The sequence below is a fragment of the Pundamilia nyererei genome, unplaced genomic scaffold (genome assembly GCF_000239375.1).
Source record: "Pundamilia nyererei isolate P.nyererei 1_Seehausen unplaced genomic scaffold, PunNye1.0 scaffold00007, whole genome shotgun sequence".
NCBI classification, from domain to species: Eukaryota; Metazoa; Chordata; class Actinopteri; order Cichliformes; family Cichlidae; genus Pundamilia; species Pundamilia nyererei.
The window spans coordinates 854200-877743 of NW_005187408.1; the positions used below are offsets into that span (position 1 = coordinate 854200).

The window sequence follows — 23544 nt, forward strand, 5'->3', positions numbered from 1 at the left end:
TGCTGCTGCTGCAGTAGGGATACCTCCTTTAATTGTGCCTATTTGTCTTTTAGGGAACTGCTTAGTGTTATCGGTACTTGTGTGCTGTCTAGTGCATTACTGTTATACCCATAATCACATAATCACAGAGCACCCCTGAGGTATTGCTGCTAATGTGAATTAAATTTAGTTTGAAGCAGGCTGATACCGAAAAGGCCAGTCATCAATGTGTTAGGAAGAATGTAGCGTCCCCAGTGTACAACAAAGATGAATCATGTGTTACGGAAAAAGAATAGGTGTTAATGAGTAAAGTCGATGCAGAATGAAGCCAGGCTGAGCTGTGTGATTTCTTTTTTTTTTTTGCCGAGTTTTCACCTGTGTTTACCCCTAGGGCCATGTACTCACCAACGCTGAGATACACACACACCAACACAGACCCCACGATGTCTGTGTTTTTCCATATATTCCTAACACTGCTGTTATCTTTATATAATAAATATTCTTTATTATATACATTCCATTGAAAAATAAGATAATAAAAGTAGTAAACTGGGAAATTATTGTTTATGGATAATTTTACATTTCACGGCTATTATTTATTAAGGGGCGATCGTGGCTCAAGAGTTGGGAGTTCGCAACCCGTTCTCACAGCGTCACATAAAAACGTGGAAGGGTACCTTAGGCGTCAGCATGAGAAGTTAAGGGACGTGACAAATCGTCATTATTTTACGCGTCGGGAGTGAGAACGGGTTGGAGTTCGCCTTATAATCGGAATGTTGCCGGTTCGAGCCCCGGCTCGGACAGTCTCGGTCGTTGTGTCCTTGGGCAAGACACTTCACCTACCACCTGCTGGTTTTGGCCAGAAGGGCCAATGGTGTGATATGGCAGCCTCGCTTCTGTTGTGGCTACAACTGTAGCTTGCCTCCACCAGTGTGTGAATGGGTGGATGACTGGGTGTGTAAAGCGCTTTGGGGTCCCTAGGCGGGACAAGCTATACAAATGCAGGCCATTTACCATTATTATCATTGCCCATTATAAGTATTTATTTACATAGTTATTTATGTGGTTTTGTACTTACACCAATTTTCTGTCCCTAAAAGGAACTTTTTACAAAAATGTAACCACTAAGATTTTGTTATTTTGTTATAAGTAGTAATGTTAGCTGGTTACTTACTTAGAAAGGCATAAACACAATGTACTGATATTTGAAATTGAGGATTTTGGCTTTTTTTTCTTTCTTTTTTTACAGCTAATCCTTTTTATTTACACAAGCAGTAGTTCTCACTCAAACACAGACAGACACACACACTCAGACACACACACACACAGTACGCCCCCATGCCAGGTAAGAATAAATACTTTTGTAAAGACAAAATCCAATAAGCAAATTTTTGAGGAAGGGTCATTAACGTAAGCAGGCCCTTTCCAGTAATCTGTTTTCCTGCCTTCACTTTTCTTCTCCTTGCGGACACATGTACATTAGCAGGAGTGGATCAGGTATCTCTCCCGTGGCTCTCATCCCTTAGAGCTGATCACCAGAGATCTATCTTTATTCCTTACTCTCTCCTTTCTCTCTTCCCTCTCCTCCAGTCCTTGCTTCCTCTTTGCGTCCCTTCTCCTGACTTGCACACGCGCACTCATTAAAGTGATAGACAAGACAAGCAGAGGAAGGAGTGAGGCAGAAATGAATCTCAGCTAAAACTGAACCAAATGTAGGCTGCGTGAGCCTCAAGTTTATGTAGCCTAGGTTTGGTTTATAGAGGAGTAACAAGCCTGATTTTGACTGTGTGGAGAATTTTAATGTGTATGGGAGTGACAGAAAAGAGGAGAGTGACCTTTTACAAACTCCTCTTCACTCCTTCTCTTTCCTTCATCCCACTCAGCTCATCTGAGATTTTCCATACCTCTTTGCTGATTGAGGAAGAGGAGTAAAAGAACAAGAGAGAGATGGAAAGTTACTGCTCAAGTAGAAGGTCATAGTTCTATTTAATTGCCTTTTGTCTCCTATCCAAAAACAGCACAGTTAATATCTGGCCACAGGCCACTTATAATGATTGGGTCTTATCTCTAGGCAAATTGTTCTGTCCTTGTCACTTATGCAGAAGATCTTCTGAATTCACGCAGCAAAGCTGTTAAGTGCTAAAGTTGGGTCTTCTTATTAGCTGTTTTTCTTCTCCTCTCTGTAGTTTTTTAGTATTTTTAGTTTGTGAAAAAGCTTGCACGTAGAGCTGCTATTTGATAATGTGACAGTGTCTACACCCCTGTGGGAGATGTTCTTTTCTCTCACCCTTCCCCGCAGAGAGGTCAGGGACACATCTGCACATTGTCTCTCGATGTATAAGAGTTTCATGTCTTGGATTTTATATGAACATATGCATACATGTACACACAGCACATATCTGTGTGTACATGAATTTGTATGTCCAGTAAGTCCACAAAAACAACAACAAATTTGAGAAATTAATCCTGGGTTAGTGAGACTGGATGCCAACGTGTTTATACTGGTCTGTTTCTATCTCTCCATTGGTGTGTTAGTATGCAGGAATCAATTTGAAGTAATTATGTTGTAAATAAATACAAATTAAATGAAGTAAGAAGTAAAGCCAAGTAAATGTTGCTCAAAAAGAAACTTGAAAACTGGGTGTTTACCTCCAGGTGGTGCTAAATTGTTTCCTCTATCTGATCTTGACTTTGGCACCCAGGGGGCACTGCAAAACACTGTCAGACCTGTCCACTGGGGAAAAAAAACCCTCAAAAACAGTTCCAGAAAAGATATTTTTCTGTGACCCTGCAGTTCCTTGAGAGGAACTTATTTGACACACACAGTTTGTGTAGTTGCTGAAACTCTTCATCCAGTTAAGTTTGATAAAACACTTGCAGACAAAGTATATTCAGGTCATACACAGTATTATTATAAAAAAGGAAGCTTCTGCTGTTTACTGGATGTTGGTGATGAACATCTGCATCTGCACTAAAAACTATATTTATACACAGTATATATGCTTTAGTCTTCTGTAAATACACTTATGACGATCGCCCACCCCTTCCACCGTCTGCTTTCTGTGGGCGACTAAATGAAGGTGCAGACATTTCTCTGAGAGTAGTTCAGGTATGCGAAAGGGCAGGAGCTGCATGTAGGAGGAGCCAGGGCCTAATTTATAATGTCGAAGGTGTGGAGGGGTCTGTACTGTTACCATAGAGACCTTTGTGGCTGACTGCAGCTGCTGATTTGTGTCGCCTCTTTGTTCTTGAGGGGGATGCGATGGCTCACATGCACAAAGCTTACACAGTATAGTGTCATTTTACATCTTTTGCATTTTGACAGGCATATTCAGAGAAAGCATAAGGAGAACCAAAACATAGCATCTGATCATTTTTGGATCTGGTGAGCTGGGGTCCAGGAGTATATCAAGGTAATGTCCATCATACAAAATAAAATGTTTAGTATGTTTCTTTGGACTTAAGCAAGAGAAATCAGATGATGAAGTTTGAATGTTCATCATATAAATTAAGCTTCTGAAATTTTGTTATTCAGTGATTCCCAACTAGCTTTATTTCGAGAAACATTTTAAAGCTTGTTAAAGAGGATACATCTTCTCCAGCAGATACAAAACTTAAGGAAAGTTGTAATAATGTATAGAAAAACAACCAATCTTTGTCTTCAGATTTATTCGGATCACTTTAAAGAGAATGACCATGTACAAAATCTTTTAAAACCCTTTTAGTTTTTGTGTTTTAGAACACAACTTACTGTAATTCATTCTACTTTTAGAAGACTTAGTCTTCGTCTATTTTTCTTTCTACTTTTCTTTTTCTTTCTAGTTACATTTACACGTTGTGAGCAGAGCAGGGTTCCTTTTGTTGCAGAAAAATGCCCAGTTTACTCAGCTGTTATATTATGGATTTGGATCATTAAATGTTTTTTTGGGGAGGAGGAGTGAGTACATACAACATGTATTCTTAAAAAACATTACAGGGACCATCTCGTTTTAAGTTGCTAAACACTTAAGCCTTGTAATAACAGTGGTAACATCGCCAACCTGTATTGATCATCTCATGCCACAATCTCAGCTTGTTGTCTTATGTAATTTTTTCTGCAATACTACAGTTAGGGAGACTGTGAGGGCCATGGCTGGATTCAAGCTGTGTTTAGGGTCATTATCCTACTGTAGAAAACCTACTATTTCTGTTCAATTTCAGTCTGGATTGCAGACCTTCTGCCTACACACAGTAATTCTGGTTCCAGTCCAGCTAGCACTCAAGCAGCGGTATGAATGGTGATGAGGCTACAAGTAGGCATGTCACACAACACAATGTTGTGATCAAGAATCAGGCTTCAGAGTTAAGTTTTGTTGCAATTGCTACAAACAACTATAAATACAAATGCTTTACCAGTGGATCAAAACAGTTATCCTTTCCCTGCATCCATAGTAATTAGCAAATGTAGTCATTGAGCCAGTTGGCCAGTTTTAATGTTTCCAGCAAATACAGATGGTAAAGAGAAGCTTGTAAATAATATATATTCCCTACTATATAATTTGATATACATGAAAGAAAGACACATGTTTGTTATATTTTTTCTCCAAGGATTAATTAACAAATCCTTCACCACCACTCCACTTGGACTAACACATGTCAAGGTGTAAGGACTGGTTTGGAATAGGGACACACTCTTTAACTTTTTAAGCCACTGTGATGTTTGCTGTCAGAATTTGTTAATATTTAATTACAAGTTGAATATTCCCTGTGTCACCGAGTGCAACACAACCCTCAAACACCCCCGTGCTTAATGGTTCCAAAGGTGTTACTTCCAACATACGTTTTTTTTTTCTGAAAACACACCTTTGCTCATTAAGGCCAAAAAGTTCTATTTTAACTTTATTGAGACCTTATCGAGGTGTAGAACTCCAAAGCTCATCTTCACCGCCATCATTTCTGATAGCTTACATCTTTTAATTATACAAACACGTAGAAGGTTAAGGAGTTCCTTTGAAGAGGCTTTCCCAACTATAAATTTAGTTGATCTTATACCCGCATACCAATTGAAAGTTTTGCTTAGAGTTGCCCAAACTTTTGCATGAGTGCAGCCAGCTCTCCTTTTAATTGACAATTTCTGATTGCCAAGAGCTTTGTCATTGCTGCGTTTACTGACCGTATAAAAGAAAGGCATTCTGTTCATAATTTTAGTTGAGCACAAACTCCTAAATGTTTTTGTAATAAGCTGTAAGTATGCTTTTTGCTGCCTTGTAGCTCTAGCTAATAAGAATATATAATGGCATGTACTTAGACAAGTCAGCCGAGCTCTGTCATCTGGTAAACGCAAACTGTCCTTTGGCCAATTCAGTAATGGGAAACTTTCTGATGCCATACCATACTAGCTTTATTTGTAAAGTGCTTCAAAACAACCACAATGGACCAAAGTGTTTTACAGAAGGATGAATAAAAGACATAATAAAGAACACCATAGCAGTTTACACAAGGCAAAAAATACACATGAAATACAAATGAAATAAATAAAACAGAAAACATGAGAAGAACAGTATTGATTGGATGAAAAAAATAAAAAACAGATGAAATAAATTAAGATTAAAAAAATGTTATTATATATCACTAACATAGCAGTGCCTAAGACGGAGGGATATGAATGAAATAAAGCTGTGACTAAGGGTTATGCATAATTTAACTGTAACTTGCCTAACAGGTTTCTCTTTGGGTTTAGCATTCAGACATTACCATGTTACCTCAGAAGGTGTTTAAGATACTCTACCATTGAGGCATAATACATCATCAATTAGCATAATGCTACTTTCGGTACAGGGATTTGCATTTTTGCACCTTGAGGATTTAAACAAGTTGCATCTATGGCAAACAAGGTGACAAAGCAGTCTCTTTGGGGAGCAGAACAGAGCAGAGCTTTGAAGAGAGGCACCTTGCTGTAAAACAAAGTCGTAAATTGGAATTACAGGCCCAGAGGGTTTAATAGACTCTGCTCAAATTTCCAGCATTACCTTACTTTGCAAATCTTAGAGGTGGCTGAAACTGAGTGAGTTATTAACAAAATGGAATGGGTCTAAAATGGACCTCAGAATACTTACACCTCTGAAACATACGTGTGTGTGTGTGTGTGTGTGTGTGTGTGTGTGTGTGTGTGTGTGTGTGTGTGTGTGTGTGTGTGTGTGTGTGTGCATTGTACTGTATTTGTCAGTTAACAATACAAACGTTAGGCTACAGTTCCACAAATGGATACAAGCCCCTATCCCAGTGAAAGCAAATAGATCTTTCTTTCAGTGTTTAAGTATTAACACAAAGCTGTCAGAAAAGCTGAAAAAAACCTCAGAGTGATCACCATAGTGATTCTACCACAGAAACAGGTATGTGTGGAAATGGAGGATACAGGGTGTTTAGTGACTGGAGATCATGACGACTGACAGAACGGGAATTTAAATAGCTAATGCATCAACACACACATGCACACGCAGGCAAGTTTTGGTTAAGAGTGATATATAATCGGCACAAGCAGTTCTCCCCATCGATTTCTGTCTTAAAATCCTGACAGTAACCTGCAACCCACCAAACTGTACTCACTGAAAAGCCTTCTCTATGTGTAGCAACAGAACCATTAAATCCACAGAGTACACATAAAGCTCTTTTTTTTAATGTGGCTGTGATAATATGAGAGTAAATTTAATTATATTGAAAAGTTGTCAGGACTCAGGTTGTTTTACTGTCAGGATTTGTGACAGAATTTCATCTGCAGTAATGCATTTTTTCATTAAATGCAAAGGTTTCAAAATACAAATACCTAAAATTTATTAAAAAAGACAGAATCTCACCAGTAGATATTTTTTTTCAGTAAATGACATTGTTAACTGTCTAACCTGCCAAATAGGAACACACTTTATTTGGGAGCGATACATTTAATTAATTCCACAAATATCTTCACATTCATGACCACACAGTCGCTGGAATTGAAGCGATTCTTTGCTCACATATTTAGAACACTTTCAACACAACACTCTGCCTACACATTGCCTAACACATTTTTCTCACCTGTCAGTCAAGTTTGATAGCACAATTATTTTAACTTTTTTAGAGCCGTCTTCCAGCCATAAGCTGTTTCGATGACCTATAATACCTGACTTCCTCTGCAGACCCCGAGTGCTCTCTGTCTCTTTCTTTCTTCCTCTCTCTCATTCTCTCTCATGTTCCGCCTAACACGCAATTTCTTTTTATGTCTTCCATCAGGAGCTTCAGTTTGAGCGTCTGACCAGGGAACTTGAGGCTGAGCGTCAGATTGTTGCCACCCAGCTGGAGAGATGCAAGCTGGGATCAGAAGCAGGCAGCATGAGCAGCATTAGGTACCAAGAAAACCTCTGTGTGTGTGTGTGTGTGTGTGTGTGTGTGTGTGTGTGTGTGTGTGTGTGTGTGTGTGTGTGTGTTTGTAGTATGTCACCTTTGTACATCTTCAACTTCAAATATGACATGAATGCACTACAGTATGCCCATTTTCTTCTTTGCCTTATAAAATAATGCTGCTAGTAAAGGACAGCATTCCTCCTGCTGTTGGGTGCATTTGTAAGCTGGATAGATTGGGACGACACTCACTTTAAAGGTTAAATCAATCACAAAAAAGTACACACCTGTCCCATTATTATTTTTAAATACATACTTGAGCATGGAGTAATTAACACTTGGTTAATGGGGGGTTTGCACACATACTATAGATGGGTGTATGAAATAATAACACTGTACCACATGGCTGTGTAGACTTTCACACATAACACACAGTTTAACCACATTCACTGTACACGTCGTACAGCAGGCACATCAAGGATGATTTCTGCATGGGTGCATGGAGGGAAGCTTTGGGAGTGTTTATCAGTGTTTATGCATCACAAATGCTTTGTCTTTACATGAAGGTATGACAATACACACCTTCCCCCACATATTTACATGGCCACAAAACCACTTTATTTTGATTATGCTCCATTGAAAGCTTTTTATATTATTATAATATCTATCAACATATTAGTCCCAAAACCCATTGAAATACGACCTCAGTCATACACGTAGGTCTGACCTTTGTGTTCAGTAATTATTTTTAGATAAAAAAGAGAAAAGAGAGCGCTTAACATAAAGAGATAACGAGTATAAAGAGTATCTGAACCTTTCTTCAAACAGAATGAGCTTCTTTTTGCATTTACATCACTTTTCACTTTTGAAAAAAAAAGTTAAGTTTAGTGGAAAGGTGGTGAAAATAGTTTTTTTTGTGTGTTCTGGGTTTTTGTGTGCCTGTTTAGTTGTGTTTTGTTGAGTTTGTATGAAATTTGCTGTCATGTCAGAGAGTCAAGTTCATATGCATTCAACATCCATCTGACTCCCTCAGGCAGCTGGTTGCATAAGTACGCAAACCTGAGGGGTGAAGACAAACTGTGCAGCAAAAAAAGAGACTTTTGAACTTTATTTACTTGAGCTGAGACTAAGATGGAACTCTTTTTATGGATAAATTCAGAGGCTTCCTATCTAGGGTAGTGTTTGAATTTGGTTACTCATAAATATAACTTGACAGTCTTTCAAAAATAACCCCAGTGCCATCATCAAAGACTGAAACTGAGATTTGTAACTTTTACATTGGAGTGTCACAGTCTCACCTCACAGCAACAACGAGACAACACGGTTCAAACCTTCAGCTCTGGAACCTCAATGTGCTTTTGTGAGAAAATTAATTAAATAATCAATTTGCTAATTAACTGAATTTGAGCATGAATAACTGTCGCTGTGTTTTAGACCTGTGATTGGCTGAGAGCCTTTCCTGGGTGTACCCTGCCTCTCATCTGAGATAGGCACCAGCCCTACTGAAACCCTCACTTAGTTAACCAGTTAAGAAAATGGGTTGATGGAAATCAGCACAGTATATCAAGATGGTACAATTACATATTGTAATAATATCTGATGACTTGCATTACCTTAAAGTGCTCTGCTGTTGTTACTATTGATACTATAATTTGTTTGGATTGGTAATTCATGTCAAGCCATTAAAGAAAAAAATACCCTATTTTTCATCATTATATGTGGTTTCAAATACTTTTTAGGAACTATGGAGCCATGTGGATGGGATGTCTACATATATGCAAATATTTTTCAGAGAGTTTTTTCTTTTGGAGCATCTTTATCTCCTGACTAAAACTACCATAGGCCCTTTCACTCTCACACATATACTTGCAACTGTTGTGGCATTTTACAACTACAACTGAATTGAACTGAATTACATTTTCTTGGCTTGAGTCTTCAAATTAAAATTCAGCAAAAATCTTACTTTCTGCAACATTTACTCTTGTTTTATCTGAACACCTGTTTGGTGCATTTATGCCTGCAAATGCATGTGTCTGGGCCACCAATACTCTGTCTGCTGTCATCTCACAGTTATGTCATGATTATCACATCAGATATAGAGCATTGGCTTAGCTAGTGCTTGTGTGCTGACAGCTCACTATATGACAGTGAGTCCACATCCATCCTTATGTGTCAGCGTGTGTCAAATCAGTGCATTTGTGATGTGCGTTTGTCCCCCTTTATGTACTTATGTATAAACACACCTCTGAGTTTGACCATTTTTATTTATTTTGTCTGTCACTTTGATTGGCATTATCTTTCATTCCAAAAGAGCCAGTTTCTTTGGGTGCATTCAAGCCTAAGTATAGATATTAGTCTTTGCAGTATAACTGTGAATGATCAGAGAGAATATGATGCTATCTAAAGAGACAGCTTAAACCTTTCCCATGGTCTTCAACATCACCAGTTATTTTCTCTTCCTTCATCTGCGTCTCAGTGACAAGCAGCAGCTAAATATGGAAAGTGTTGGTAGGTGTTATTGTAATGAAGCAAAGTATTACATTTTAAAAACGAAACTGTCATGAGAGTTGTATTAAAAGGAGATTGTATTAAAACGTGTTTTCTCGTTATCCTTTCAAATTTTAGATTATTCCAGTTCTGATAGTCCATATTGTCTGGAGCAGGGTTTCCTGTGGGGTTCAAGCTACAGCTGCCATATTCAGTCAGCAGTTAAGCCATTACTCTGTAAGAAATATGCTGGGGTGAAAGTTAACTTAAGAGTGCTTATTCTACAGAGTTGTGTGTGTTTGTTTATATTATTATACCAAATGTGTGGATTTTTTGTATCCCAGCTGTTTGTGGGTTTGTGTTGCACATGCTTGGAGCAAATGCTGTGTTTGTGTTCGCATGTCTGTGTGTGTTCTTGGCAGCTGCTGTGAGCCTGCGTGTCCTTAGTTGTGTTCCGCTCGATAAAGCAATTCAGGCATCTCCACGGACTCCTCCTCAGAGCCGAGGACCCTAAAAAATGCCTGACTGTGGTGCAGAAACCCAGGGCAATACTGACTAACATCTGTTCACACTGTGAACTCCTGGCATGCGACACAACACTTTACAGGAAGGAAGCATTCACTGGCAGACATACACACCCACGTGAACACATAGACTCCAGACAGCATGCCGGAACTAATTTATCATTTTTCTAACATTAGTGGTAAGTGGCAGCCAGTGGGAAGCATTTGCTCCTGCAGTTTTTTTTCTGTCTGACTGGCTGTGCAGCTTAAACCTTCAGTGCCCTATTAAAAGCAAACCTCTGACTTTTTGGTTAATATATTTCAATTAGCATCAATGTGTTTTGCCGATATAAATAAATGTGATAAATATGACGAATGGTGATGAATCACCAAATGATGTAAAGTCAAGAATAGGAACTCATGGGACCTGCCATAACCTATGTTTTGGCTATGACAGAAATGTTAGGGTCACACACTTGGACAAGGCGAGCAGTTTGGGCACATGTATAGATATAAGTATATAAGGTGATATCACTTGGTTGATAAGAAATATTTACTATATCTCCTACCACCATGTTCTAACCTAAACATGTTCATAAGTGGGTATTACACTAGGGAATTTTGTGGTTATGGATTGACTCATTTGTAATCATATTGTCAGATTTACAACCAAATGACTCGGATACTTGGGTAAATAGAAGACCTGAGCTGTTAAGTGATCCCCACCTGGTGGTGACTTGTAGAAGCTGGCAGGATGTATGCCAGGCAGGCTAAGTGCACTCAAATGTTTAGTAAGGAGACCCTAGGGCACCTGAACATTGTTCTCCCATCTCTAGTAGGGCACATAAGGTGTTGCAATACAGGCTGGGGACGTTGTTTGGCACATGGGCCTCAGACATGTTTTGCACTTCTATTACTGTGTGGAGATGAAGCCATAAACTAGTTGGTGCTGGTGGCTGAAAAACTTCTATTTTATTACAACTTAACATTGAAAAACTTGTTTAAACCTGTATGCTGACTTCTTGGAGCTCATACCAGACCTGCCTTTTCCTTTTGTTTTGATTCATAAGGTTATTTTCTATTGGAAATGCACACATTGTTTCTGTTGCGCCTTGACTGTATTCTCAAAACTCCCTCAGCATACGGTAATAAAATGTACACCTCGCTAACATAAAGGTTCTCCATCCTATGTCTGGTTTGCAGTGACCTTGTTGGGCATTCTGGAAGATATTATTAGTTTATTAAAACGCTGCACCATAAACTGTTGCGGAAATAATGTGAAGCTGGCTACTAAGCTAATCGTGACTTGGGGCAGTGGATTATCAAGGCCATAAATGAGATGTCACGTAGGTTTATGGATTCACTGGCTAAATTGAATTATTTGGTTGTCATGTTTAAACTGGCCACAAGCAAAAATACCACCAGCCTGATGCCTTGTAGCTAGTATTATGGCGCATACTATGATATCATAAATGAAACACTGTGGATTTTGCAGGCATGCTTGAGAACAACTAATACACAGTGCGAAAATAAAAAAAAATAGAATAGGGACATTTTTGTAAAGCCATGTCATTAAAGGGAGATGAATTAGAATGAAAAAGTCCACAGCAATTTACCAATTAGTTCAAAGCAGAAAGGTCATGTCAGATAACAGGAATCCAAGCTGAAAGAGACACCCACTCGGTTGGTATGCGGATGACAAGGGAAGTTGAGCGAAACAAATGTGACCTCTAAATGAGTCCTCCGTTGTGCTTAATGGAACTGTTAGCATTTAGTGAAGAGATATGAAACTATCCCTACTGGAGGCAGGGGGATGTAATCCCAAGTGAGAGAGAGCGAAAAAGGACAGAAGAGAGGAGGAAAGAGAGGGAAGGAAATTGCTAACAAGTTCCATTACTCCATGGCAGCCAAAGAAAAGGTTTATCGATATATTATTTTTGTTTGTGACACATTTAAATTATTTTAAGGAGCATCTTTAAATAAATGATTTGGAAGAATATATATATTGACAATTCTGTGCATGAAAGGGATCACTGTGATCACTGAAACAAAATGTAATATATCTAATCTGATAGTATGTGAGAAATAACCAGGCCTTCTCAGTTCTTGACCTATAGGCCATGTCTACCTGTATATCTGAAGCACTGCATGGTAAAGAATTTTCCATATGAACTGAATCTGATTGTGAGACTTAACAAAGATTGAAACAGGCAAGGTAATATTTCAGACCAGCTACAAATGAGTCAAATCAGAGTTGCAGCAGTAATCAGGAGGTACATGAGCCACAATGGCCATGCTCCTAAAACGGCTCCTGAATAATAGGCTGTAATAGCACATCTAAAAATAATATTGTTGCTGCTTGTAATCATATGTGTAAAAGTTTGTTGCTTCTTGCTGAAGTATAATATAACAAGCATAGTTAACATTTGAAACTAACACAGAGAGTGAGTGGCAAAATATGTGTGTGTGCATATGTGTGAATGTGTGAATGTGAGGGATTGTGAGGCGTAAAGTTCATGTCCTGAGGCAGTAACAGCTTTCTGATTGTGTTGTTCAGACTTACACATCTGCCCAAAGACCCACCGGGTAGGTCAGAGAAAGGTAAAGTCAGAATGTCCATGCATGTGTGTTTATGCACGCGTCTGAGAGATATAGGCAGAAAGAGGAACTGAGGGAAAGAAATGGAACAAAAGCACTGAGTCACTACACATACTTGCCCTGCTGTGCATTGGTGCCCAGTCCCAGAGCCCATATAGGACTATTTATTCTAATCAAGCTGTGACATTTAGTTCCACACCAACAGGGACCAGCTTCACTCTTTCTGCTGCACATATGAACACACCACACATATACACATTTCCTCCCACTGTGCCCAAGTCTTTTCTCAGGGATAAACACACTTACTAGACTATAAAGTTGTCCTACCCTCAGGAGCAGACATTCACACAGTTTGGGTTTAGTTTTCACACACTTTAGACTTGATCACAGCAACTAATAGACCCCAGACACACGGGGAGTGCTAGAAACATAGACCCAGCGTTTTGAGTTTTAGTTTATTTTGATGTTCATGGTTTACGTTTAAATTCATTGGGTTTTCTAAGTTCATTTGTTTATTAGTTTCCCCTTGTGTTTTCAACCCCTGTGTTAAGTCTCCCTTGTCCTTTATGTGTTTCACATCTGCATGTCTTTTGTTGCCAAGTTCATGTTGTCATGTCTGTGTTTCATTATGTTTCCTGTTTTATTTTGAAAGAGGTCCTGTGACATCGTTATGTTCATTTGTTTTAGCTGTTCCCCCATTTGTTGTCACTTCTCCTGATCACCTCATGTGTGTATTTAAGTCCTCAGTCTTCCTGTGTTCATTGTCGCGTCCTCCCTCATAGCTGTGTGTGATTGTCCCTGTGTTTTCATGTATGATTTATTATTAGTTTTCCCAGTTTAGTTTTGTATCGTTTGGCTTTGTTTTCAGCAATAAAGCTGTGCTTTTGAGTTCATGTTCCGCCTCGGTGAGTTTGGCATTTGGGTCCTCTCCTGTCTAGACGCAGCCTTTTTGTGACAAGATTTCTTTCCCACTTTATCCTGACTTGTGCTGGAATCATGGAAACGTGAAAGATTATAACCTGGCCACATTTACATAAGAGGTTGGATGGTAAATGCTAGAAAACTTGGTTAGCCAGTTGCATTTGTAAAAACAAACTCAGCAAAACAGCAGCAGATTTCCTCATCCGGTTAAAAGTACGATTAACCAATCAGCACGAACTATTACGAAGTGTTCTAAAAGTCCTGAGCACTGCAAACATGGTGGTGCTTGGGACGGGAAGTTATTAGTTACAGAAAGCAAAAATATTTTCACTTTAAAAGAAATGGTCATAAATTCGTTTACATCTGCTGTAGAAATGGGGATGGGAACATGGGAGTGAACTGGCACTGACTCATTTTTGGAGCCAGTTGGAAAGGGCCGTTTCCTGAACTGTAGTTTTTGGCATCACTGAGCTTTCTTCGTTTTTCAGCCTCAGAGGTTGCGGCTTGCTCTCCACTGATTGTACAGCCTCAAGGCATGTTGGGAAATGGTTGGCTTCCTCTTTGTCTCTGCCGTCTGCTCTTGTCTACGTTCCAGGCGATGCACAGTTAATCTCAAATGAGGCTAATATTTACAAACAGGATGGAACAAGCACTGGAGGCTCTCTTTTAGCAGCTCATCTAGGGTGGGTCATCTTCCCAATGAGTTTGCGGATGCTCCGTATTTCACCCTGGATGATGGTTGTGGTGCTAACCAGTCCCCGACCACCCTTTTTCATTGGCTCTGAATGGAGTCTGGTTAGAGTTCTCATCTGTGGATTTCAAATTAAACAACAAGATGGGATTGAAGTGCAGATGTTTGGTTTTAATTAAAGGAGTGTGACAGAAGCATTGCATTAACATTTTGGAAATTACAGGCATAGTCTCCCAATTCAGAAGCTTAAACGCAATAGGATGATTGACTCACTAAACAGTTTCATAGCCAGGCGAAGTCTGTTATCTCATTACGCTGTGACAAACATCTGGAGTAGATTGGAAGTATTGGAAAAGTATTTTGTACCTTTTCAATATAACTCTTGGTATAAGGTGCAAAATTGTGTCAATCCAAATAAAGGACGCCATCGTTAGGCTGAAAAATCTATCAAAGAGAGACATCAAAAGAATTTAGGAGTGGTCAAATCAACAGTCTGGCAAGTTGACAAGACAGGAATACAATGGCGAAGCCAAAATACCACGGGAGACGATAAAAGTTGACAATCCCAGAATTCTCTACTAGTTTAAGACATACCCTTTACAATAGAGGAGTCAAGAACACTGAAGGAGATCGGCCTGTCCTTGTCAGTGAGACGCTTTCACGAATGTAAATATAGAGGGTTTACAAAAGGTGCAAACCACTGCTTTTACTGAAGAAAAGGACGGACAGACTAGACTTTGCCAGAAAACATCTTTATAGGTCTAAAAGAAATTCCTTGGTCAGATAAAAATGAAGACTAACCTATGTCAGAATGATGTGTAGAGAAAAGGAGGAAAAGTAACACCTCATGATCCAAAGCATACCGCATCATCTGTCAAATGTGGTGGAAGCAGTGTTGTGGCATGGAGACGTGTAGGTACCAGTGGAAAAAGGTCACAAACTTCTTTTTAAAAAAAGATGATTATGGCACATAGCTTATTAAAATCAGAAATCCAGTTTCTCAAATTATTTAACTATTACATAATGGATGTACAATACAGAACAGCTTCTGAAAAGTATGTTCATTTATACGCTCAGCATTTGTTCGGGGGCTCCTTTACTAAAAATGACCAAGAATGAATGTGGTGTGGTATGAAGGCGATCAGCTGTGGCACTGCTGAGGTCTTATTGAAGCCTAGGTTACTTTGATATAGGCTAGTCTGTATTTTTGGGTAGAGTTTTTCTCGTCTTGCTCATGATCTCAGTGATTATCAAACCATATGGTAGTAGTTTTCGCACATTAGGCTGGTGTCTTGCTGATAGAGGAAGTGAGCATGGTGATGGAAATATAACTTGCTGACAGAGAACTCTGACTTTGGACATGAAAAAACCACGGGGATCCAAGCACCAGCAGACAGCATGACAAATGTCAAATTTATACTGTTTTAATAGTAATTTACTTGAAATAACATATTTTAATAATATTCCAATTCATTCAAAAAGTAAACATTTCACTTTAACTGTAATGAACTTAAACTTTTAGAATTAAATTACAGAAAATAATGGAAACATATACATTTTCACTTATTTTTGTGTGTTAAAATATGAGGTTATACTGTGTTTGGTCAGTGCATTTCAGTCCGTTTTTGACATAATGACCGCATCATTTGAAATCTCCAAACACACAGTAGGTCCACTTGGGGGTTATTTCATTTTAATGTGGGATTTAATTTACTGAATGGATCCATCATGTTGGGACAGCTTTTGTATTTTATACTGTGGTTATCATTTTCATGGTCTCTTTTTGTCCCTGACCACCCTCGTGTTTTTGCCACGACTAAAATACTATCCAATTACATTCGTTTATCTCACTATACCCCACTCTCTAGTCCTTCGTTGGGTGATAATAGAGGGATCCATCACACCATTAGCTGCAGGCGGTTTTATAAGCTCAGCAAAATGCTGCATAGAGGGAACTCAAATTATAGGCTGCTGCATTATACCTTAAAAAACGCTTTGTGTTTGAGCTTGTGTGTGTATGTGTGTCTGCATGAGTGATGATGATACTGCAAGTCATGCTCCCTGCTAATGACTGATGATGCATTTCCAAGAGCAGAAGAGAAAAATGGTGGCAGGTGGCGACATCTCTCACAGTGCTGTCACCCCCGCTGTCTATCTTTCTGTCGGCCTCTCTCTGTGTTATTTCAGCTCTCCCTCATCTATCTGTGTTTGCTCCTAAATAACATCTTGGCTTTTGCACGGAAGGGAGAAACCATGCCTTTGGCTTCGTGGCTCCTTATAACATCTTGCATTCTAAGCATCCAGATAAGCTGCTTTTTAAATGAGAATTGTTTAGATCAGTGGTTCCCAAACTTTTTTTGCTTGTCCCCCCTTTGTTTTACACGAAAAACGTTCGCGCCCCCCATCCCCCGCGCGTGCAAGCGCACTCGCACTAACACATCCTCCAACCACACACACCCATATTTTGCTCCACTGCGGTTTATTTCATACCTCAAACATTTAGTAAACAATTCAGCAAATACAAGTAACCTGCAATAAATGACAGGTAGTTATAAAATAAACTACTAACTCTTTTGCTACGTCCGCACCTACATGGGTATTTTTGAAAACGCAGCTGTTTGATCCACACGTAAACGGTGTTTCGAATCACCGAAAACGGAGAATTTTTAAAACTCCTTTTTGCAGATGAGGAATACAGAGTTCCTCTGGCAACGTCAAAGGTATGTGCCTCTTTTCACGTCAGGCTGTGCACCACGTTATTGTTTACATGAGACCAAAGGGAAGATTTGCTTCACCATATTTTCTAGTCTTTGGCTTAGAATGAAGTTGGTTTAGAAACCTATTCAGCGATGCTTCATCTCCTGCTTTGCGTTTCTGCGGGCGCCCCATGCTAGCAGTGTCAAGCTTTTTGTTTTTTCCAATTCATACTGCGCCCCCCCCTGCCACTTTTCTTTCCAAAATTGTTTGTTTATCTTATTAACTAATATTCAATTAAAAGTGTAACCAAATATTCAGACCTGAAGTAACTCATTAGACTTCAGTTGACCTTTCAGGACCTGTTAGGCAGGTAAACAGCTGTTAGTAATTATTAGCTGAATACTTCAAAGCTTGATAAATTCTCTGTAAAATCAAATACACTGAGTATACTCGGGCTAGTGTAAACAACTCACTGAGGCTAAGGCTAATTGGTGCCTACTAGCAAATCCTATAAAAAGATATCAAAGTAGTTTCTATTCCCCTTGGAATATTCACTGTGTGAAATGTCACTTTGAAAGGGAACTGCGGAAGTCATGAGAAGATCTAATAGACCAAGAAATCTGTCACATACTGTACTTCTGCGAGGCAGAAAAGTAATGCAGACTGCCAGAAATGACTATAAAGGAGCTGCATAAAACCATACTGTCCTCCACACAGCCCACATGCTTAAATGACCACGTTTCCTACAGCCATAAAAAGAAAATGTTGCCAGCAATCACATTGCAGTAGGCAGCGCCTGAAAGATGTTAAGCACCTGGAGACACAAGAGTCTTTTTGGAAACAAAATACCAGCAAACTGTTAAATACGTAAAGCAGCTTTGAACGAACTAAAACTTTTGATATTGACTTCATTTGAAGTGTGTGGGCAGATCTTGAACATGATGTGCTCGCAAGACACTTAAAATGTCTCAGTGATCTTCAAGAGAAGAGGGGGTGAAAAATCTTAAAACAACAATAGAAAAACTCTAGCTGCATATTGAAAATCTCTGCAAGCTTTGTTTTTTCCCACCTGTGCTGTTATAAAGTATTAACTTTTAGGTTTTTATTCTTTAAATGAAATCAAAAAGTTACCATTTGATTAGATCAGTAATGGATTTTAACTGGATCAAAATGTAATTAATCAAATAAAAATTAAATAAAAAGAAAGGAGGAGTGACTTTGTTAGTCATGTGATAAATGTGTGAAAGCCTTGGAGGTCCTTGGGGAGAAGAGCGATGCTGTTAACTATCAAGCTTTTTTAAACAATTGTGCCAACAAGTGTGGTTCCTCTTAAGACCCGCTCCTCACATCCTGCCTAGCCAGGAAGAGCAGACCAGACCACGCAGAATGGGCAGGGTCATCACAGAAGTTTTGTTTGTCTCCTGTGGGATGTATTTACTTTTTATGAGTTTTTTTTTTAAAACTCTCAGTATTGTCAAAATATGCAAAACAGATGTCTGTGTTTTATTATCTTATTTATCAAATCTTATGACACATTTGCCTGAGTGAAGCTTTTCTGAAATTTCTGAAATCCCATCGTGTCAGTATTTTCATGTCATTTCTCTTTTTTGTTAAAATTAATGAGGTTAGGACAAACAATGGCCTTCTGTTGTTTGCTGTTCTATATGTTATGTATACTTATTCCTGTAGGAGTCAGCAGCTGTTGACTCCATGTCAGCTGCAAGGAGACAGAGGCCTGTAGGGCCGACAGAGGCCTGTAGGGCCAACAGCATTGGTTTGTGTGTGTGTGTGAGTGTGTGTGTGTGCCTACCTCTGTGCATGTGTGTGTCCTCATGGTGAGGGGAATCGGGGGTGTTTGGTTCATTAAACATGCAAATGCATGCTTATCTTCCCTCAACACCAGATAGTGGAGAGAATAGATAAGAACCAACCAAACCATGCCAAAGAGGCAGACAGAGAGAGGAAAACAGTGCGTTATGAAAAGAGTGAAACATTGAGGCAAAACACAGACAGAGAGAAATGAAGGAGGAAGTGCACAGGAGGACAATAGAGAGGACACAAAAACAGAAAGTGACAGATGGGAAAAAAAAATACTTATTAACAAATGGAGGTTATGTGTTAGAATAACTGATGGCTGTTTGATCTCATGTTTTAACTGTGGTTTCCATGTATTTGTTTTTGTCTTGAGATCCTTAGCCGCAGTAGCCCCTCAACATGGTATTTTCTTGTGTTAATCCTCATCCCTCAGGGATTAATTATTTATTAGATAGCTTTCACCATATTGTAAGAAAATTGCTAAATGCAATGATTCTTTCTGTTGCTTTGGCCAATTTAGAAATCGCAATGTTTAACTAAAGAGAGCCCTGTAAGTACAAATGAAAATAAGGTGATAGATATGACACTGACTGACCATGACAGATACAAGTATCCTACCTGTTTTGCTGACGTTTTTCTGTGTTAGACAAAGACACGGTATTTTCTTGCTTGTTCACATCTTCAGTGTTGGTGCTTAAGGGGCCTCACTCTGTGCTGAAGATACCCAGAACTCATTACATAAAACTTTCACTGTGCGTGTAGATCATTTGGTGTTGTCTGGATGATACCCCTTTTGACTTCGGTACTTGTTCTTCTGAGGGAAAGTGTGTATCATTGAAAGCAGTTATTCATAAGCATTTGTGTGGGATTATTGTCTCAACGTTTGACTGAAAAAATAAGCAAATAACCAAAGAGATAATCTCTCTATTTCTTGTTGACAACACTTGAAAACTCTGCGTGTGTGTGTGTGTCCACATGTACAAAATGCCCTACCTGTCTGCTCTCTTGTAAGGTATGCGATTTTGTGTGTGTGGCGATAGTGTGATCAGTCCTGGGGAGCAAAGTGTTCCATTTAACAGGATTGAGAAACAATACAACTGTAATTCGCAGCACTTGGTTAAAAATAATCATAGCGCTTTACAGAAAAATAGACCATCACTTGTAATTCATTGATGCACGGTGTATGGATGTGTAGTTTATAGTCAGCTGGGACCAACAATCATTCAAAAGTTTTAACTATTCAAATCAGATTACATTTCTTCCTGCAGTATTAAAAATACATTTATGAAGTTTTATAGATAAAAAAAAGATAGCCTGGGATTTCCTGAGTATAATCTCATTTACATTCATTGGATATAATTAGATTTGACTGTGCATGCAGGTAATGTTAAGGAAAATATTCACAAAATTGGAGTAACCACAATTAAATAAAAAGTAACATGTGGGACAAAAAAGTGTAATGTAGAGAGAGACGGACAGAAATTGGGAAAGGCATGTGAAAATGAGCAAGAGCGAGTGTAAAATCTAAAAGAAAGAAGTGAGAAGTGGTTGATGTAAGCATGTGCCGCAGAGAAAATTTGAAAAGACTGTTTTTTGTTTGTTGTTTTAGAAAAAGGGATAATGTGAAAGATGAAAGCACAGGTTTTGATGAAGATTTTTGGCTGCTCTGATTGCACGCATGACTATTAAAATGCAGGATGTAGAAGCTGTACTGTACTGCTTTCCAATTTTTATCTGTTTAGTGATATCCTTGTAATAATCAGTTGAGAAACTCAGACTTGTGCATGTGTGTCTTTGTGTATGTGAGAGTGAAAGACATAGAAACTGAGATGGCAAGAGAAAAAGTATGAGTATGAGTATGAGTGAGTTTGTCCTCTTGAGGCACCATACCCTAAGGCCAAAGGAATCAGTGCCTGGAGCAGTTTAAGGAGAAGATTTTATTCTTGTGCTGTGGAGTCTATGTGGGCACTGAAAGATGTGTGTGTTTGTGTGAGTATGCGTTCCAGGGGTACATTGTTTTGGTGTCTGCCTGTGTGCACACATCTTTGTCTAGGTTCTTCTTTTCACAAATTTTACAGAAATGTCTCCTCTCCTGTTTAACTTTGTGAACCGTACCAGCAATATCACTGATATGAACTGACAATATGAAGGACAGAAATACTTTTTTTTTTTTTTTTAAACCTGTCTGTTTAGGCTTTAAGCCTTTATTCGACATTGTCAATTTTGGTGTCTCGATGAATACCAAAACCTTCAGCAATCTGAAAGCATACACAAAAAAGAACAAGTGATTGACTGAGCTCATTCATTCAAACATAAAGTAGCCGTATGCTATACTGTGGTGTGACTCACAAAGCATAATATTCCCACAAAGACTGCAGAGGAGCGACTTATTAGATGAACACAATAAAGCAAGCAAGTTTATTTCCTTTGGGTCAGGGTCTCCGATTTAAGGACAAAGTCCCCCCAAGAGCCATAACTGAATGCCGTAATTACACTTTTCATTGTGACTTCTATCACCTCTTCTGGATGGTCCCAAATTGATTTTTGTTTGCATTGTAACCCAATGAGTCAGACAGTGCCCTGGGTGTGATGAATCATTCGATAAAACTGACATAATCCTGATGAATCCATGTGGACACTTGCTGTCTTAAGATTTACATTCTTCTGTGCATTTAGGGTTAGGCAATGTTACACCTAACTGTACTGTTACACCCACGTAGTCCTTACTAATATGTCTGTCCATGCATGCATCCATCCATCCATCCTTCCACTTTTCTCTCTATCCATTAGTGGTTGGAGCACAGATAGGAGTTGCAAAACAAGACGCATATGGGGATGTTTTCAGTCTGCCGATGGGTTTGCAGTGTTTCAGGTTTTTAGTCATATTCCTATCCATAGATAACTCAAAGAGGAACTCTTCATTTTTTCTCCGCTAAAATACATGCATTTTCTTTTCTTTTTGATTTTTAGTATGGCCGCTATTACATACCATTGTGAAATGTCTCTCAAAATGCAGCAAGCAGGAGCTGGACTCAGACAGAGTCAGACTCTGAGGTGTTAGATTAGTGTCTGACTCCTATAGTATGTGATACTGGCTTTAATAAATGCTTACAGCCTCACATTGGGAGACAGAAAAAACCAAAGTGACACATGCATTTACATATTCTGCACAGTAAGTTTATTAATATGCATATGGACCAAGATCATTCTCTTACTCTTAATTTCTTAGAGGTGGAATATTATACACAAAATTCAGGTTTATTCTATTCTTTCCTAGTATATTCCTTATTGTTCTTAAATTTTGGCAGTCATTGTAAGGGTAGTACAATAGCATTCCTTCTTGGCTGTGTAATGAACATAAAATCAAGTATAGGTCATTCTTTATGATGAGGCTGGATTAAGACTAAAGAACATAGAGAAGGATGTCTTGAATAAATTGCTGACTGTCATATTTTACTAATTGATCAAAATTTTAATGTCTGTTTATTCACGATGTTAGCCAATGTTGACTTAAACACACTCGGTGCCTTCAAAATGAAGAGATTAATGACTTAGCAGGAAAAAAGAGAGAGACTAAAACAACTTACAAGTTAGCTGCACTCTGCTAGAGCCAGATGGCCTTGGTGTTTGTGTGTGCATATGTGTGCAGTCTCAAGTCTTAGATAGATGCTGCTGAGTCATGTGCAGACCACCACATGGTGATAGAATGTGATAAATAAACCAGCTTCTCAATTAAAACCTCATCCCCAAGGCCTCGGTGCACGTCACATTACATCATTTTCATCAGTCACATATATAGATGCGTGCATGCCTTCTGAATTACTGCACAGTAGGCTTTGTAAACAACCTCGTCCTCTCATACAGATACACACACCTACACCATGCTGTGCTTTATGTAATGGAACATGGACATTATTCATTTGACTTCAAAGATCGAATACACACAAGTGTCCAGTTACACACTTTTAACCCTCATCCTTCTAACATATAACATACCTGGACTGGGTTTCCTGGAGACCCCAAGAACAATTTACTGTAAGAAGCAATCATCCATATAAAACAGATGTGGAGGAGTACTGGCTCCAAATGACTCTGTCCAGACGTGCTTCAGAGCAAGCTCATTTCTGCTGCCTGTATCCATTTTTTGTTCACTACACAGAGCTCATGACCACAGGTGAGGGGAGGAACAGACATCGACCTATAAATCAACAGCTTCGTGGTCAGCTCTCCCTTCACTGCAACAGACCAGTACTGTGTCCTCATCACTGCAGGCACTATCAGCCTCAGTGTGTCCCAGTGTGTCTGTTAAGCTCCCGCTCCACTCTCCCCTCACTCATTAACAACACCTCGAGATACTTAAACTTGTTCACTTGGGGCAACAAGTCATCGCTGACTTAGAGTAGCCACGCGAGCATTTTTCAGATGAGAACCATGGCCACAGATTAGGAAACGTTACTTCTCATCCCAACCGCTACAGACTCACCTGCAAATCCCTCCCCA

General features: G+C 39.1%; 1 protein-coding gene across 4 annotated transcripts in view; it reads left to right on the top strand.

Annotated features, from left to right (window-relative positions):
* ctnnd2a (catenin (cadherin-associated protein), delta 2a) overlaps window positions 1–23544 on the top strand; it is a 255957-nt gene that overhangs the window by 84927 nt on the left and 147486 nt on the right. For all 4 annotated transcript variants that reach the window (XM_013915545.1, XM_013915542.1, XM_013915547.1 and 1 more), the window contains exon 3: window positions 7225–7337. In XM_013915545.1, coding sequence (XP_013770999.1) covers window positions 7225–7337 — 113 coding nt within the window. The remainder of the gene's footprint in view (window positions 1–7224; window positions 7338–23544) is intronic.